Source organism: Xiphophorus hellerii, chromosome 23 (assembly GCF_003331165.1).
Source record: "Xiphophorus hellerii strain 12219 chromosome 23, Xiphophorus_hellerii-4.1, whole genome shotgun sequence".
Taxonomy (NCBI): Eukaryota; Metazoa; Chordata; class Actinopteri; order Cyprinodontiformes; family Poeciliidae; genus Xiphophorus; species Xiphophorus hellerii.
This window is the reverse complement of record NC_045694.1, coordinates 7,301,506-7,318,931: the sequence shown is the minus strand read 5'-3', so window position 1 is coordinate 7,318,931 and position 17,426 is coordinate 7,301,506. Positions and strand designations below refer to the sequence as shown.

Sequence of the window (17,426 nt, the reverse complement as noted above, 5' to 3'; positions counted from 1 at the left end):
ACATCCTTCTGAATTCTCAGTGGAAATTTATCTATTATTAGTTAAGAAATTCTTCCTAATTGCCTCAGTCTGTTTCTTTGTCTGTCTATCTGTAAGTCCGTACAAACAAACTGCTGGTAGACAGGCGGATCCGTGGATTAAAATATTTGCGTCATCACCTATGTTGTGCCCTGCTTGACCTTACATGACAAAACGCCATCCTGTTCACTTTTATTTATTAGATTTGAGACTATTTTTTTAGATAGACATTTTTTTTAGTTTTATTTTTCATGAATCCATTTTGACCAAATACACCAGGAAGTAGCTTTTAAGACCAAAATTATGTCATATTTCAGTTGGGCTTTATACTTAAGTAAACTTATCAAACAATTTAAAAATAATTTCAAATTAATTTACCAAAATAAACATTGCTTTAATCTATTTAATCTTATCTGACCATCTAAATGAAATAAAAAGTGCACTTCCCAATCAAACTAACATGTCTTTATAGTTCAAATAAAAATGAAAGTTATCAAGGTAACTTAAGGTACCAAACTAATAAGACATCATGTATTTGTCCTTTTTTTTAAAATCTGAAGCAACATCTTCAGTTTTATAGTGAAACTCCAAAAACGCTTCCTTATTCTTTCTTATTTTTTACATCGGTTACCATAGACCAAAAATAATTGTCAGAGGATGTCATGAATTAGCTAACCTTCTTCATAACCATATGTTAAGGATTTTGTAGTACCACTGATGCTAGCTGTAAATCCTTATGACTTATGGCACAGCATTAAGTCAGGAGGTCATTTATGTAAACCGTCCATGAGCCCAGATTGCATCGAGCTGGGGAGGAGAGCCATCTGTTGTCCTGCCTTCCACAACAACTCAAATCCAACTAATACCGCTCTGTCTAAGCAACGAGGAAGGGAAATCCTTGGAACCCATTCACAGGGATGTCTTTTAACTCAATCCACACTCAGGTTTAAACGTCTTAAAAGGCATTTGTGAAAATAATCTGATGATTTTTTTTTTGCCTTGGAAATGGAATTAAGATACTTGAATCAAAATGTTGAACATGATTTAAGATTCTTGTACATAAGGAATTTGGATTTAAAAATGAATTTGTAAAATAAGAATCTGAAGCGCAAGTCAAATTACTCATGTAAAAATGAAGTTTTCCTTCTCTTTCAGAAAATATTGGAAATAAATACTGTAGTATGCACCATCCACATTCCTCTTCTTTGCTGACTGTATGTTTTTTTTAAACTTTGTAATTTTGTGTTTTTATTATGTAAAGCACCTTGAACCTCCTTGTTGCCGAAATGTGCTATACAAATAAAATTGACTGATTGATTGATTCTTGTTCAATCAAATGAAATTCATCCTCCGGATGGTTACCACTTTAGCAGTCATTATCAAAAAGCTTAAATGACTTCGGTATGTTTCTGCCTCCCCATTTGTTTATCTATTAGCATATTTAACTATTTCAGAGTTAATATAAAGTACATATAGTTTAAAAACAAATCATCTAAAAATATTTTGAACTACTTTTACAGTAGAAAATGACCTCTTTCTACCATGAGTGTCTGGCTCGGCCCCTGAGCCTATTCTCTTGGACTTGCACACACAATGATTATTTTTAACTGTGCAGCAGACTAAAACAGTAGTGTTGTAACGAATTAATCAGATTTGCTCCAAAACAGCCGCTGGATAAGCTGAAGAGAGGGCTCCAAGGTTGGCGGGGGTCACTGTATAAAAGCAAAGCTCACTGCAGTGATTGGCATTCGCTCTCCATCCACTGTGACGGATTAGAGAAGGAAGCAGAGAAGAGTCGCTGGTGGAGCCGAAGACACGGTAAGTTAGCTTCTGCACCTTTCAAGACAAAGACTCAGACACAAAGAAGTTCAAATTTATAGACAGTAGACATTTGATGAGTTCAATTTCATTTTATGAGAAGAGAATACCTGAATACCTTTACAAGACAGAGGACAATAGTTAAGATCATGGCAAGCTGATGCTTTCTGAGTTATTTTATAAGACTGAATTGTACAAATTAAAAGGAAAGTGACTCTGCAGTGACATTTTAGAGAATGTAATGACCAGTAAAATGTCAAGATTTTTTTACTGAACCACGAATGTCCTCAAATTCCTGTTGCTCCTTCAAGATCTTTTGTCACACATCTTTCTAACCAAACCTCTGTATCTTTATTCTTTGCAGAAAGGATCTTTATCTGGTGCAGTCATGTCAAAGTAAGTCAGTTATTTATTAATCTGCTGAAAATTACACAAAAGCTCTGAAATACAGATGGATACTTTAGACTTTAGATATAAACACAAACCATTTGAGAAAAAAGTTTGTTAATATTTATGTGTTTAAGTGACAGTTAAGAATTAGTTAGGTGTATTTTGAAATAAAAACAAAAAGATTTAATACTTCTTGTTCTATTTTAAAGCAGAAGCTGAAACTAGATTATTTTCAGTTGCTTTGTTGTTCACTCAAAGTCAGAAAAAGCGGCTAATGCAGGGATTAAAGATACAAGAACCAAGATAACTGGCTTAACTGTAACATACTGACATCTAATTCGCTCTTGTAACACTTTCGTTATTTTACAATTTTGTAACCATTTGTCCAGGATATAGATAAACCCTTATTAAGGTGGATTATGTGGATTTAATCTTGGATGAGAGATTTACAAGACAAATGGAGGGATTAAACAGGATTACTTGGCAAATACATGAAAGTGGCAAACACAACTTAAGGATTACGTTGTTGTTTACAGCATACGCACAGGAATAGATTTTAATGCAGAAAAGTTTTAGGGTAGGACAGCAAATTGATATCAAACTTCAGAGATTTGTAATTGTTTTATTTTTTATACCATTTCTCTTATTGCCTCATGTCAGATATAGCACAATAGTCAGAAAAAAGTCAGAATTGAGCGTTTGAAATTTATTATGCAACAGACTACCGACTTATAAAGTCACAGATAAAACATACGTTTGTAAAAAACAGGCTAACTCTTTCATTTAAATTGCTACAACAATGAAGTTGATTAATAGCTGTAAACAGTGAGGTGGATACATTAAGGGGAAGCTTGTGGGGCTTTGGACAGTCTGACCCTGTTTCTTACATGTTTAAACAAGCCTAATCATGATTGAAGTTTGCAGTAGAAGTTTGATTCAATGTTTCTTCCTTTTGTTTTTCCTTTCAGAGTGTATAAGAAGACCAGCGGGAATGGAACCGTAAGTGGTTTTAAAAATAATGAGGCCACTTTTGGGCTAATAATAGCATTGTTTTTATCTAATTTTTCCAGCTCCCACAGTTAAAATTTCCAATATTCAGAATATTGGCGGAGGACTAACTGTTTTTATTTGTTTCTACTAGATCATCTTGTACTTGGGGAAGAGAGACTTTGTGGACCATGTGGATAGTGTCGACGTAGTTGGTGTGTTTTGTGGTTAATGCAATATACTCTCTGCAGTTAAACTCAGAATTATTCATATACCTGGGAAAATTAGATATAAAATTATCCTCAGTCTGTCAACAGTTTGTTTCTGCTAGTAAATGAGACATACATCACTTAAAAGACAATAAAACAAAGCAAATGTTGTGTCAGTTTTGAAAATTGCAGCATGAAGGCAATATATATCCTCCTCAACAATCAGTGAAAAAAATATTTATTAGAATAACACCAATCATGCTACTCTTATAATTTCTGACCAACTTTTTGCATGTTTCTACTGGTATTTTAATTATTTATCTTTCACAATGACCTCCAACTCTTTGGGGTTGGAAAGCCTCATTGCCATCACCCTCAACTTTTGCTTCTTTCTCAGTTTTTCATGGACCCTGGATGGGCCAATTACAGACTTTAATATTACCTCCATTCAGAAGAGAAATGTTTATAAAATTAAACATTATTTTACACCTAAATCTGCCAGGAGTGTGGATAATTTTGGGCTTATATACATCGACACATTCTTTTGAAATGAAATGAAAATAATTAGTTTTTTCTTTTTGCAGATGGGATCATTAAGGTGGACCCCTCTGGTTTAAATGGAAGAAAAGGTAATCTTATAGAATAGAATAGAATAGAATAGAATAGAATAGAATAGAATAGAATAGAATAGCCACACATTTGTGAAGTCAAGGGATGTTTAAATATAATATGCATTTTATTAAACAAGTACAATTGTATAATAAATTGTATTCTACATTTTACAAATGAAATTTAAATGCAAATTAAGCTTTAATGTTGTTTATATATATCTATATATATCTATATATATAGATATATATATGAACTATTGACAACATGTCTCTGAAATTCCAAGCAAAAATTCTGTATTTATTTGCAGAAAAATGAGAAATGGTCAAAATACTGAAAAAGATGCAGTGCTTTCAAACCTCAAACACAATGCAAATAAGATTATAATCAATGCATTTAATGAAGTTGGACTGATCCTCATTTTCCATTGCAGTGTTTGTCTACCTCGCCTGTGCCTTCCGCTATGGAAGTGATGACCTGGATGTTATCGGACTCTCCTTCAGGAGAGACATCTGGTTAAAGAAGGTCCAGGTGTATCCGGCTGCCGATGGAAACCCGACTAACACGCCAATGCAGGAATCCCTCCTGAAAAAAGTTGGAGAGCAAGGATGTCCTTTCTCTTTCCAGGTAGCAAATTTCACTATACAGAATGTAATATATTTTCATTATTTTCAGTGATCATAATCTGATCTGCATCCACCCCTGCGTTTTTCAGATGCCAACAGATCTCCCATGCTCAGTCTCTTTACATCCAGGGCCGAATGATAAGGGCAAGGTACCATAACCAGTCTCCTTTTGTAATATTTTTAATGTATTATTTACCCATGCAATGCTTGTACTTATGATTTAAACTGACTAGTTTCTGTCCCAGGCCTGTGGAGTGGATTTTGAGGTCAAAGCATATATTGCCAAAGAAGCTAGCAATCCAGATGAAGTCATTGACAAAAAGTGGGTTTTCTGTCTGGTGATTCTATTATTTCATCCTGAAGTGCAACAGAACACATGCATTGGTCCATGCTTGCCTTTTAATGAACCTACCTTTCCCTCAGGGATACCTGCCGCTTGATGATTCGCAAAATACAGTTTGCACCGACAAACAAAGCCGGACCGAAGGTCGAGCTCTCCAAACAGTTTATGATGAGCGACAAACCAATTCACATGGAGGGATCTCTTGAAAAAGAGGTACACTTACATTTTTATGCTAAGATGTTTAGCATTTTGGAAACTGAATGCTTTGAGTGAATAACTCCAAAAAAACACTATTGTGTTTAAGATTTACTACCATGGAGACCCGATCACTGTCATTGTGAAAATCAACAACGAAACCTCAAAGACTATCAAAAAAATCAAAGTCTCAGGTAAGAAACACCACAAAGCTGATATTTTTAACTGGTGCAGGATGAAGAACTTTTTTTAAATAAGTAAATAAATGACAGTAAAAATGTTTGTTTTTAGTGGATCAGCTAACAAGTGTTGTCCTCTACTCATCTGACACCTACATCAAGGATGTCTGCTCCGAGGAGTTTGCGTAAGGTTTTACCCATGTTCACAGACATGAAAGTAACGCATGAAAATATAAGGAAATGAAATACTATTGTTCAGTTCAATGTCTTTATATAGTGCAGATCACCTACAGTGTTGTCTAGGGTACTTTGTAAGACAAGCAGAAATATGTTAAAATCCAATATAATCCAGCAATATAGACATTTTTAAATTCTTGAACAGTCAAATGCAGTTTATAATGTCAACTGGAAAGATGTATCTGTCTAGAATAGCCAAGCTAATTGCATTCACTTCTATGTTATTTGCTATATATGACATACTGTGATAGACAAAATAATTTTTATTTTTCATGTTATAGTTACCAAAAAAGTTACATTTGCATTGCAACTGATTTATTTCCTCTTTATCTTACAGAGAGAATATAGCTGCAAACTCTACATTTGAGAAGTCCTATCAAGTTACCCCCCTGCTGTCGAACAATAGGGAAAAACGAGGGCTTGCCGTCGATGGGAAGCTGAAAGATGAGGACACCAACCTTGCATCCACAACGCTGTAAGACAAATCTACTTTCTCACTAAACCAAGGAGCTTAGTGTGTGTCCAGGACAGGTTTTCATCCTCTTAATGAGTGGCACTGATGCAGATATACACTGTGTCATCCACTTAACATAAATCCTCAAGCTCTAAAAAGGTAAACTATTCCTGTCTCCTGGCAGGAGCCAAGGGGAGAAGGAGATGCAGGGAATTATCGTCCACTACAAAGTCAAAATTACTGTAACGGCGACTGGTGGAGGGTAAGGCATCTCTGAACACTGAATAGGAACAAAATATGGTTTTACACTTTGAAAAAATATGTTAAACCATAACAGTTTCCTTGTTGCTCACTCTCCTTCATTGTTTCTCTCTTAAAAAGTTTGCTAGGTGGCCTGACGGGAAGGTAAATAGTTTCCCTCATTTATTGTCTTCTAATAATTCACATTTCAGTATTTTCTAACAACAAAGCTTTTCCATTTCAGTGATGTTGTCGTGGAGCTTCCTTTAACTCTGATGTCCCCAAAACCTGCGGGTTAGTGAATTTTTTTTACATCTACTAGCAAATCAAATGTTTAGTGACAACTAACATGATCATTCTCCACTTTTTGTCCCATTTACTGCATGTCGTTGTGGCTCATTGAGCAGAAATGTAAGTACAAAAAGTTTTTTGTAAAAGTAGAAATAGGGGCATGTTCCTGCTTGCTTTCTCATGTGTGACTGAGTGTTTTATGAATCACAGCTAATTGGATTAAAAGTGTATTTAGCTCAGTTCGAGTTCTGTGTGATTTTAGGAGTTCTTCATTCAAGAGTCATTAACATTTCAACACCAAAATATGAAAAAAAAAGCATCTATGGTACAATTATATGTTTGAAAGCAAATTTGCATAAAAATTACCATAATAATGGAAAATAAACATCATGCATTTTATTGTGAAAATACCAAAAGTCATATTTTTATTGTAAATATTTTTGTACATATCCTCCATATGATGTTGGTATCCACTTTATTTACAGAACGGATGTCGCAGTTGATGCCGTGGAAGCATAAAAAAAGGAAAGTCAATAGGAAAAACCAAGGAACTCCTCACCAATGAAGAACACAGACAGCACTGTTTCATGCAAGCAAAGCAATGTTCCTATTTTCCATGTACATATATTTTTTTTTTACTGTAAATTACACTCAAGGCTCAATTATGGAAAAAGTATGTGTAACTTTTTTCTGAATGTCAATAAGCCTAACTGGAAAATTGTTAATTGTATCTTAGTATATAATTTGCAGACTCTATAAAAGGTAAATGCAGACCTTAATTTGTTATTAATGTGGATTTTTGTGTCATTAGATCAACGATTAAACTTTCAGGTGTGAGATAAATGTCTTCTGTTTACAAATAAACAAGAACACTCAAATAAATTCTGTTCCATTTTATTTCTATTCTGGTGTTATTTGATTCAAATTTTATTTAAAGAAAACTTTTAATTTATGGAAATTAAAAATGAAAATAATTTGGTGGTATACTTAGTATAATTATGCATTTGGAAAACCGAGTATTTCTACATATATCAAAATCTCTCTTTTTGTGAGATCCACGACTTACTAAGTAACTAACTAACTAAAGCACATATTTAACATTTTAAACTAAGTTAATTTAAAAAAAATTTAAAAATATATTCTGAATATTACCATATTGCTGTCTCTCCGCAGTTGCCGCTTGGTGGCGCTGTTTCACTGTTCTGCGTTTAAGAAAACAAAAGCTTCGGTTAGTGCAGGATAAAGATCCTCGGTTTGGTCCCCAGTCTAGACATCACATCACTAGCCGACTCTGCTACTTTAGCTGTATATTTTTGTTTAACAAAATGTCAACCACGACCGGTGGCGGAGAGTTTGGCAACCCTCTGCGGAAATTTAAGTTGGTCTTTCTGGGTGAACAGAGCGGTAAGCGAGGCTCTTTAAATAACTGCTAATGTCAGATTTAAGGAAATGTGGGAAGAAGTGTCAAGATTAGCTTACCAGCTAGCTTCGCGTTAGCTCGTCACTCGCTGACAAGATAAAGTTGCACATCATCATCACAAACTAACAGTGATATATTATTTTGAATAAGTAGTTAAAGGCGTTTTTAAAATACTCGCGAGTAGAAATGATGAAAAGGATGATAAACTTTTGTTTTTTCGACATTGGTGATGTCATTGAGTAGCTAAGTTCTCCTGCTAAGCTAGCCAAACACCTTACAGTTGGGACAAAATAACAATAAAATGTATTGGAAACAGCTTTGCTGTGTCGATTAACTCGGAAATAATTAATGAATGTCTTGTTGTCCAACTAAATCAAACATGTAGTTAATTCCTTATGCACTATCCCAGCAGTTTTAATAGTACCTAGCACAGCACTGTAAGAAGCAGTTTGTTAGCTAACTGTGCTAGTAACGTTATTTAATAATGACGTTTACTGCCCCCGTCAGACTTTTGAGAGTTTTACAGTTATTTGAGGAATATTTAATGTTTCTAATAATGTCTCTATAACTCAGCAAGATAAAAGTTTGTGTATATTTATTGGCCATATTAGCACATAGGTAGTAATTAGCTGGCAGCATCTTCCAGAGCCACGTCGCCCAGTGTGTGCTATCTAGTCGGCCTCTTCCTCGCCGGTTATCCTTGGTCCTTTGGGGAAGACACCTCAACCGCGATATTAATATTTGAAATATTTTTGATTGCTTTATCTTTAGAGTGGCGTATTGCGGACCATTTATCCCAAGTTTAGCCATTTAAATTTTCCAAATTTTGTGGCTCCACCCTTTTTGCCAGCTCAGCGTGTGGGTTCAGCAGTTTACTCCCCATCACTGCTGAATTTACTCACCAAATGCTGTCACCGATCTTGCTAAATCTCGCGAGAGAAACGACCAACCAGCTCTATGAAAACAAGCCCAAAAATCCCCCCGATACATTGTGTAAAACAGAGGCTGCTTCTAAGCAGTATCAATGCATGCATTTATAGTGGCGTTGTACTTAAGCAACAACAAAATTATGTAAAACCCTGGGGTCTGGTGTGAATGTGTTTGGGGTGTGCCGACTTGACTCTTGGCAAGGACAAACTAGCAATAGTGTTTTGCTTTATTGGGAGAGAATCACTGGGTTTCAGTCAGAAAGAAAACCAAGCCCATATTAGCCACTTCACGTTCAAAAACGTCCTGTCTTCTTTAATAATGATGGCACAAAAATATATATCGGGTCTCTATTTTAATAGCATGATTTGGCTTTGTTGTTTTATCTGTATTTTTCAACTGTCACTAAATTGTGTATGAAATTGTGTGTTTATCTGTACAGTTGGGAAGACCTCACTCATCACCAGGTTTATGTATGACAGTTTCGACAACACTTACCAGGTAAATTAAAAACTGTGCATAATTTGAATGTTTTACTGATTATCTGACTTGCTGTGGAAAAAATGGTAATCTAAAGCTATATTCACACAGCAGGCAAATTAAATCCAAATACAAAAAATCAAATTTGAACATCAAGATGAAGTAGGGCTATTGTAAAATAATTTTTTAGTAATCGAGTACTCTTACGATCGATTATTCTTACGGTTGGTTGAGTAGTAAAGAGAGAGAGAAAATATTTACTTTGTAGAAAACCAGTCCTCATCTGACACATTTTAATAAAATATAACACTTTCTTTCTTATCTACAATGTTGGATGAGAAATGTTAATTTCATAAGCATGTTAAAATAAACTATTTGTGCTAATTTACACAATTCTTCTCTTACAGGCAACAATTGGTATTGACTTTTTGTCAAAAACCATGTACCTAGAAGATCGCACGGTAAGTTCTGTGATTTCTGCTCTCACCATTCCCAGTGGTAGAGTTCTTAAACTCCTAGAAAAGCATGCATCTGCTCTCTGTTCAGTAGCCACCATTTATTTCCATTTCATCATTTCACATTTTGTTATTGCACTGTCCTAGATTTTTGTTATTCATTTTGATTTGTGAAAAAAAAATTGTGATCACATTTTTTAGTTCCCATCGTTACGTTTCAAAACATTTTTGTTTCCTTTCCATCCCCTGGCTTGCTCATGAAATTCACCCACACATGGTGCCGCGTTTGTATCACGGCTGGCCACAGATTCGGCTGCAGCTCTGGGATACAGCCGGACAAGAACGTTTCCGCAGCCTCATCCCCAGTTACATCCGCGACTCAGCGGCTGCTGTGGTGGTTTATGACATAGCCAGTAGGTATCATGGCCTTGCCTCTTTCATTGTCCTTCGCTTATGACGTGGAAGGGCAAAAAATCCCAGCATTTGGAGAAACAAATCATTTTCAGGCAGCATGATAAGACTGTTTGCATCAGCTGTGATTATAAAGTAAAGCCTCTGACAGCTGTTTTAAATCTGGCTGGTAGAATAAGTGTCCATCAGCATCACTTCATGGGCTCAGATAAAGAATAATCCAGCCGGGTTTTCTTTCGCATGTCTTATATGCATAACAGTCGTCATCTCTAAGCTTTCTGCACCTAAATGATTCCTCGCCGCCGCTTCATAAAATTTTTCTTCGCTGCTTCGCTAGCAGACCTTTGAAATTGACTACTGTCCCGTTCTCCACCTTGTTGTTCTTTCCTGGGCTTTCTTTATTCTTTACTCTTATTGTCCTCTTCTCCCGACGTTCCAATCCTCAGGTCCGGCTCCAGCTTTGGGACACTGCTGGACAGGAGCGCTTTCGTAGCCTAATTCCCAGCTACATCCGTGACTCTACCATTGCTGTGGTTGTTTATGACATCACCAGTGAGTCAGGGCTGTGCTTATAACTTTCCTGTTGGGGCTGAGAGCAATTGGAAGGAAAATGTTTTGTGTCTTATCTATTCTAATTTCTGCAATATTTTCAGAACTTTCTCTCTGTATGTTTATATTCCATCTTTAAGCTTCTCTCTAAAATATTTTTGCTTATTAACATGACTTCCAGCTTGCATAAAAACGATCTATCTTTTGTCCTGAAGTGAAACAACAACCAATGCTTACGTTTAAATATATGTAGAAGAACATGCTTTGTGACTTTTGGATTTGCAGGAGCAAATGTGAACAGTAACTTTGTTTTGTTTTTATTTGCAGATCTTAATTCTTTCCAGCAAACCTCCAAATGGATTGATGATGTGAGGACAGAGAGGGGAAGTGATGTAATTATTATGCTTGTTGGAAACAAAACAGACTTGGCAGATAAAAGGTACACAGTCATGACAAAATGAGTATTTTATTAGCTGTACATCATATTTGCATCAGGTAATTTTGCTGAAACAAAATCTTGAATTACACAACTCTGAATCAGAAATTTTTGGATTTTAGAGATATAATTTTTAGAAAATGTGGGGAGGGGTTTTCTAACTAATTCACTCCCGAGGCTCGCTGTCTTATTTGACATACATTACATTCACTATTTGTTATACAGCTTCTGTTTATTTGGACTTTAAATTATGGTCAACTCTATGACGGAGTATTTGGACCAGGCTAAGATTCTTCTTTTTTCTTTTGTTATGAGAATAAAGTCGTAATTTTACCAGAATATGGTTGAAATATTAAGAGAATAAAGAATACGACAAAAATCATAACAATACGAGAATAAGGTTAATATTACAAGAACAAAGTTAAATAAATATCAGGAGAATAAAGTTGTAATTTTGTGAGAACTCCTGCATGGGAAAAAAATTAAATGATACATCTTGTGAAGTTATACTTTTGTATAGGTTTTACAGATTTAATTTAATAGAAATACTTAATTTTTTAACACATCAGCATTAAATTATCAGCAGCAGGATTTTGAAACGATCATGGATTTAATGAGTTGGTCATGTTGATCTTGATTTGTATCAAATCTTTTTTCTCATTAAAACAACTTTTTCTCATAATTTTAAGACAATGTTTTTCTGGTAAAATTGCATCTTTATGCTGTTAATGTTATGCCAATATGCTCATAATTTAACAGCCTGGCCTTAATATTTTGTCATACAACTCACAGAAGAGATGGTTGAAATAAAAACCACTTTTTGAAAATTTTTTCAGTCATTTGCTATTTCTATTTTAGAAAACAAAGCAAGAAAAACTACTACAGTCGTACTTGATATGAAAAATATTATAGATTTTGTTTTTAAGCCATATTGCCCAGCCCTACTGTGTGTGTTGTATTGATATAATATTTAAGTTTCACTCATTAAACTCAAATATAATTTAATTAGATTAAATTAGGTACTTATTTAGAGCCAGTTGTTTATCAGTAGATTAAATTTGCCAAAGCCTGGGATCCCTGCGTTCTTCCCTTCAGTGCATCTTCACCCAGTTTTGGCTTCATTGTTGTTTTACCTTTTTTTATTATGGTTCAAGTATTTTTATTTTGTATATTTTGAACACATTTCTGTTCTCCCCCTTTGTTTTTATGTTTTTTTTACTGCCATACTTATGATTTTCATGTTATGTTTAGTTTTGATCCTTGTCATTTTGATTTTGTTTTTTTTTTCTTTTGTTTTCATGCATGTTTATCCCTCAACACTCCTCTCCACCATATTTTTGCTCCCCGTTTTTTCCTCCCTGGGACCATGGCAGGCAAGTTTCTGTTGAGGCGGCAGAGAGGAAAGCACGTGAGCTCAATGTGATGTACATAGAGACCAGTGCCAAGGCGGGCTATAACGTCAAACAGGTTGGTGTTCAGCAGCTGCAGGTGCAATCCTGAAACGGTTCTGAACGGATTATAATGTATCGTAGGGCAGGGAGACCCGCCTGTGATTTCCAGGATGTAAAGCCCTCCATGTTTTTCTTTAATTGTTTGACTTCAATTTTCAGCTTCACCTCTTTTTGTCTGTGTTTCTGTCCCAGTTGTGAACTAATCCCTTATGTTGAGCTCTTCTTGTTTCTTCATTTCTTCTCCTTTTGGTTCTTCCTCTTTGCGATGTTTCTTTCCATATCTTTCTTTTCGTCCATCTCCCCACCTCTGCTTCTGCCGGAGCAGACAGATCACCACGGAGGAGGGCGAGCAGAGAGCTAAGGAACTGAATGTCATGTTCATTGAAACCAGCGCAAAGACTGGCTACAATGTCAAACAGGTAGCACATCTGTTTCTTCAGGCTAGTTCTGCTTTGACAAGCAACATGTAACTCCTCCCATCACCGTTTCCTCTGACGCCACAGCTTGGCTTGTGCTTGTCTTGTCGTGCAAAACTTGTGATCTTGTATCTGTTTCCTTTCCACTTCAGCATATTTTGGTTTTAGAGGTTCTACTATCATTTTCTCTATTCCACGCTAGTGCAATGATGCAGTGGTATTTTTGCTTGTTTGACTTTCCAGAAAGAAGGCATCGCTCTAAATACAGCTACAGCCAGATATTTAAGTATAAATAAACAAAACTTGACCTTAAATCAGACTAAGCTTATCCTGTATTAGGTTAGTATAGTAAGGGTTATCAAAATTATATCAGCTAACTAAATGCTAAAATGAGACAATTTCTATTTTGTAATTCAGAAGTTTACATAATTTTTTATAGAATTGAGTCAAACATTTTGGGTATTTTTCCAGAAGCCTCTCACAATAGTTTGCTGGAGTTTTGACCCATTCCTCCTGGCAGAACTGGTGTAACTCGGGTCAGGTTTCGCAACTCACACGACTCTTCATCTCTTTAAGTGACTGCGATCAGGACTTTGTGATGACCACCACACAACACAGACCATGTTCTCAATCTTCCACTCTCCTCCCTTAAATGTAGCAATAGCCATTAACGCCAAACAATATATTTTTTACATAGTAAATAGAAAAAGTTTTAGCACACTTGTTATGTGTAATCTGGCTATTTTTTATGTTGCTTTTGGAGTAATGGCTTCAATGTGTAATTATTTTAAGAGATCATCGTGGCAACTTCAGGCATCTGGAGGTTTTCTTTCTTATATGTTGGGTGGTGTATTTTCCTTTTCAAGTCACACAACTTAAATGTTGTGAATTAAATAGACGTATACAAAGCTGTGACATAATCACCTGGGTTTTACCAGGTATATTCATTTTAAATATATATATAGATAACCTTCTGGTTTTAAAGAAAGTAATGAAAGATTTTTCTTATTACTCTAGCATTTGCCAAACAGAAATATACAAGTTTTAATTCTAACGTTCCTAAAACGGTCAACAGTCTGATTTAATGTCGGAAAGGGAGAAAAAAGAAGATATTTTTGTTTTTGTTTTTTTCATATGTAAATATGAGGTTCTAGCTGCATTTCTGTAAATTTGAAAACTATTTTTTAAAATGTTTTGGGGGATTTGTAGCAAAGAAATAAAAAAAACCTGTTCTTAGTGTTCAGATATCAGAACCCTATATCTCCTAATAAATAAATAATTTTGTTTGTTGTTATTGCTGCCAAAAGAAATTATGAACTGTTTATAAAGAGTTTGTGGTAAAACAATGTAACATTTGTAACTGTACTTTTGGGAAATCTGCTGTTTGACACATTTAGGAGATCCCTGCATGTGATTTTTGCTTAGTAGTTTGTTACATTTGGATATAAGGTGAAATACTCTCAATTTCTGGTGTGAATCTATCTTCTGATGTTCTGCTTTCATCCTTCTAGTTTGGTTTGCATGTTAATTTTAATATGATGGCTAAAAGATTTTCATTTAATAGCAGATTCTCTAAAAATTTAGGAGAGTTATGTGAAATTCCCCTAAAATAGTCTTCCCAGAGTTTATAGGAGAAAGATAGTATTGCTAGTGTTGCCATTTGTACAAAATCACCAGAAATATCATCATATTAAAACTCATTGATCAAGTGGAACTTTATTGAATTTTGAGGGATGAGTATATTTATCAATATTAAACTAGTTTTAATTTTGTTTTATAGCTGTTCCGACGTGTCGCTGCTGCGTTGCCCGGGATGGACAGCACACCAGAGAAAAGCAAAGAGGACAGTATCCTTTTCATGCTACTTTCCATGAAAAAATCATCATCATTATACGTAATACATATTTTATAGAAAAAGTGGCGATAAGCAACTTTTTTGTCAAAACAAAAAAGTTCCTCTCCCTAAACTAATCCAGGAGTAATTTACTGCAGCAGTTCTAGGCTGATATTTCAAATTCAGTTTGCGCTAACTAGCCTTAGCATTCACAGGTGGCACAGCGCACACACAGGATGATTAACGGCGCTAACATCCTCCTCCTGGCTATGATTGGTTGTTTCTAGGCAAAGAAACTCTTTTTTTCCGCAGATTATCTGATATTGCAGCTTTAAAAGGCGACTTCTTATTTTGAAGAGTATTGGGAAGCTTTACTCTCAAAGTGACTTTTTGACAAAATTAGGACACGCAAAATTACCCAATATGCAACTCTCCAACCAAATGGGTGGCGTTTAAAACCCAGAGGTTGGGTCAGATAACATCACTAGGAGGCTCTCTGTTCTGATAAAGTGTGCTCTTGAGAATCTGAGTCATGGTTGCTTAACTCAGCTTCTCCCAGTGATTGACATCAAATTGGAGAAACAGCCAGAGATGACTGTGACCGAGAGCAGCTGCTCGTGCTAGTACACCTCGCCCCACCCAGCCTGTTTCCTCCCCACCAACAGCTTGTCTCTCAGTGGCCACTCTCCACCCATGGCACCCTGCCACTGGGATGGAGGACCTATCTTTTCATTTTTTTATTGTTTGGTTTTTGTTTTCCTCCCCTTCTCAACTCAGTGACTTTTCAAAGTAACCGTGTGGATGTGCATTACTGTAATGAATCTGATTATCTTGGGGAATATAGTTCAGAAACAAATGTTTAAAAACGAGAAATAAGTTAAACCTATTCAGATTTTCATCCAGTTGCATGGCATTATATAGGACTGCAGACTGACATAGCTAACTGCTCTTGACTTTATGCACAGTCCAGGATGTTAGTGCTGTTTCTCTCGTTGTTGTAAAGTTTACTTGCTTTGGAATATGTAAATGACTGCGAGGTTTAATTCTCAGCCCCTTTTTATTGTTTTTATTTAAGGAAGAAACGTTTTATCTCTCGGACAGCTCATTTTTCACATTTCCTATCACATTTTGAGGAAGTACAAACATAAATGTACATCGTTTCAAGCCATGATGAAATATCTGACTAAACTTAGGCTTTCACATTAAAGACAAGTGGAGCAGTTCTCTCTCTGTCAAAGCTGCCAAATTCACCAGTTGTGACCAAATTAGTCAAATTTAAAAGGACGTAATGAGGGAGTTTTATCAAAGGGAATTATTTGGTTACTAACCCTAAGCTGCGCGTTAAAACTCTTATCAGCTTTCAGTGTTGTTAAATTTGCTTCCCGCATACTAACGTAACACATCTGAGGAAGCTACTGGTGGAGAGTCTGGTCGCTATGTGAGGTAGCTGCCACGTCACCAATAGTTTGTGTTGTGCTGATCACACATGCAGCATGCTCACCATGCAGGATTTCTATGGATAAGAACACAGATGCCTTGCTTGTTTGTTCACCATGTTGTGCACTGAATCAAGCCACAATATTGTAAATTATCAGAGGAGCCTGTTGACTGGTTCATGGCTTCACTAGCTGTTTTTGTAGAGTTGTTAGTTAGGTAGATGTCCTCAGATACGGCTCACTAACACCCTCGCTGTAAAAAAAATAAACGGTGCACAGAAGTTAGTTGCAGCATCCTTTATTGTGTTGCTATTGCCTGCGTGGGACCGTTTTGGTTTTATGCATTTATTTATTTTGTAACTTGGACTTACAGATGACTTTCTTGAGCTTGACCAAAAGTACGCTGCCACGCATGTTGGAGGTTTGCTTTATTTATTGTGTCTCTGCTAGAGCCCCGCTTAAAGGTGGCATTTATAAGTCAGCATCGCCTCGACACACACACACACGCACACACACAGTCTATTAATAAGATTAACTAGCCAGAGCACAACAAAAGACACTGGTCATTTGATGATGCTTATCTGGGGTTGTGGGTGTTTTGAAACGGACTCGAAGGTTTAGGTATTTATTTACTTCACGAACAAACAGTTTATCTTGAGCAGCTCTTCTATTACTTGTCACTGACTAAATACTCAGCTTTGTGCTATTCTGAATTGTGTCTGTCTATTTGAAATATGATGTCTACTCGTGTTTAGCAACGTTTGTGTGAATAATGTACTATTACTTATCTTATGTATAAAAAGGAGAGTTACTGAAACACAAGTGTAGGCCTATCACATGGAATAAAATAAAGATATTTCACCAAAATGTAAAATTTGTCATGTCCTTGTTGGTAAAAAATAAACAGCTGTCATAACCAGTAAACTACTGGTCATAACCAGCTTTATTATTTCCTGGCTTCTGTTCCAAAGAACAAATTGTGGCACCTGAACTGAATGTGAAAAACCTGTCCTGT

At 35.8% G+C, this 17,426-nt stretch overlaps 2 protein-coding genes across 6 annotated transcripts; both read left to right on the top strand.

The window, feature by feature from the left end:
- The first annotated feature begins 1,752 nt into the window (after nucleotides 1-1,752).
- On the top strand, nucleotides 1,753-7,474 carry arr3b (arrestin 3b, retinal (X-arrestin)). Of its 2 annotated transcripts, none has more exons than XM_032554473.1 (17): nucleotides 1,753-1,836; nucleotides 2,201-2,232; nucleotides 3,195-3,225; nucleotides 3,368-3,428; nucleotides 4,007-4,051; nucleotides 4,465-4,658; nucleotides 4,747-4,806; nucleotides 4,903-4,979; nucleotides 5,081-5,213; nucleotides 5,305-5,389; nucleotides 5,487-5,559; nucleotides 5,949-6,086; nucleotides 6,250-6,327; nucleotides 6,447-6,470; nucleotides 6,550-6,599; nucleotides 6,713-6,716; nucleotides 7,082-7,474. In XM_032554473.1, the coding sequence occupies exons 2-17, from the start codon at nucleotides 2,225-2,227 to the stop codon at nucleotides 7,113-7,115; spliced, it is 1,095 nt and encodes a 364-aa protein (XP_032410364.1). In that variant the 5' UTR covers nucleotides 1,753-1,836; nucleotides 2,201-2,224; the 3' UTR covers nucleotides 7,116-7,474. The 2 variants fall into 2 exon arrangements, with proteins under 2 accessions (XP_032410364.1, XP_032410363.1); XM_032554472.1 differs by having other exon boundaries at nucleotides 4,891-4,979.
- A 350-nt stretch (nucleotides 7,475-7,824) lies between these two features.
- Nucleotides 7,825-17,285, top strand: rab41 (RAB41, member RAS oncogene family). Of its 4 annotated transcripts, none has more exons than XM_032554477.1 (8): nucleotides 7,825-8,000; nucleotides 9,386-9,444; nucleotides 9,831-9,884; nucleotides 10,186-10,291; nucleotides 11,166-11,277; nucleotides 13,051-13,144; nucleotides 14,922-14,988; nucleotides 15,535-17,285. In XM_032554477.1, the coding sequence occupies exons 1-8, from the start codon at nucleotides 7,922-7,924 to the stop codon at nucleotides 15,597-15,599; spliced, it is 636 nt and encodes a 211-aa protein (XP_032410368.1). In that variant the 5' UTR covers nucleotides 7,825-7,921; the 3' UTR covers nucleotides 15,600-17,285. The 4 variants fall into 4 exon arrangements, with proteins under 4 accessions (XP_032410368.1, XP_032410369.1, XP_032410366.1 ...); XM_032554478.1 differs by lacking the exon at nucleotides 13,051-13,144 and adding an exon at nucleotides 12,648-12,741; XM_032554475.1 differs by lacking the exon at nucleotides 10,186-10,291 and adding an exon at nucleotides 10,736-10,841 and having other exon boundaries at nucleotides 7,826-8,000.
- Nucleotides 17,286-17,426: the final 141 nt, after the last annotated feature.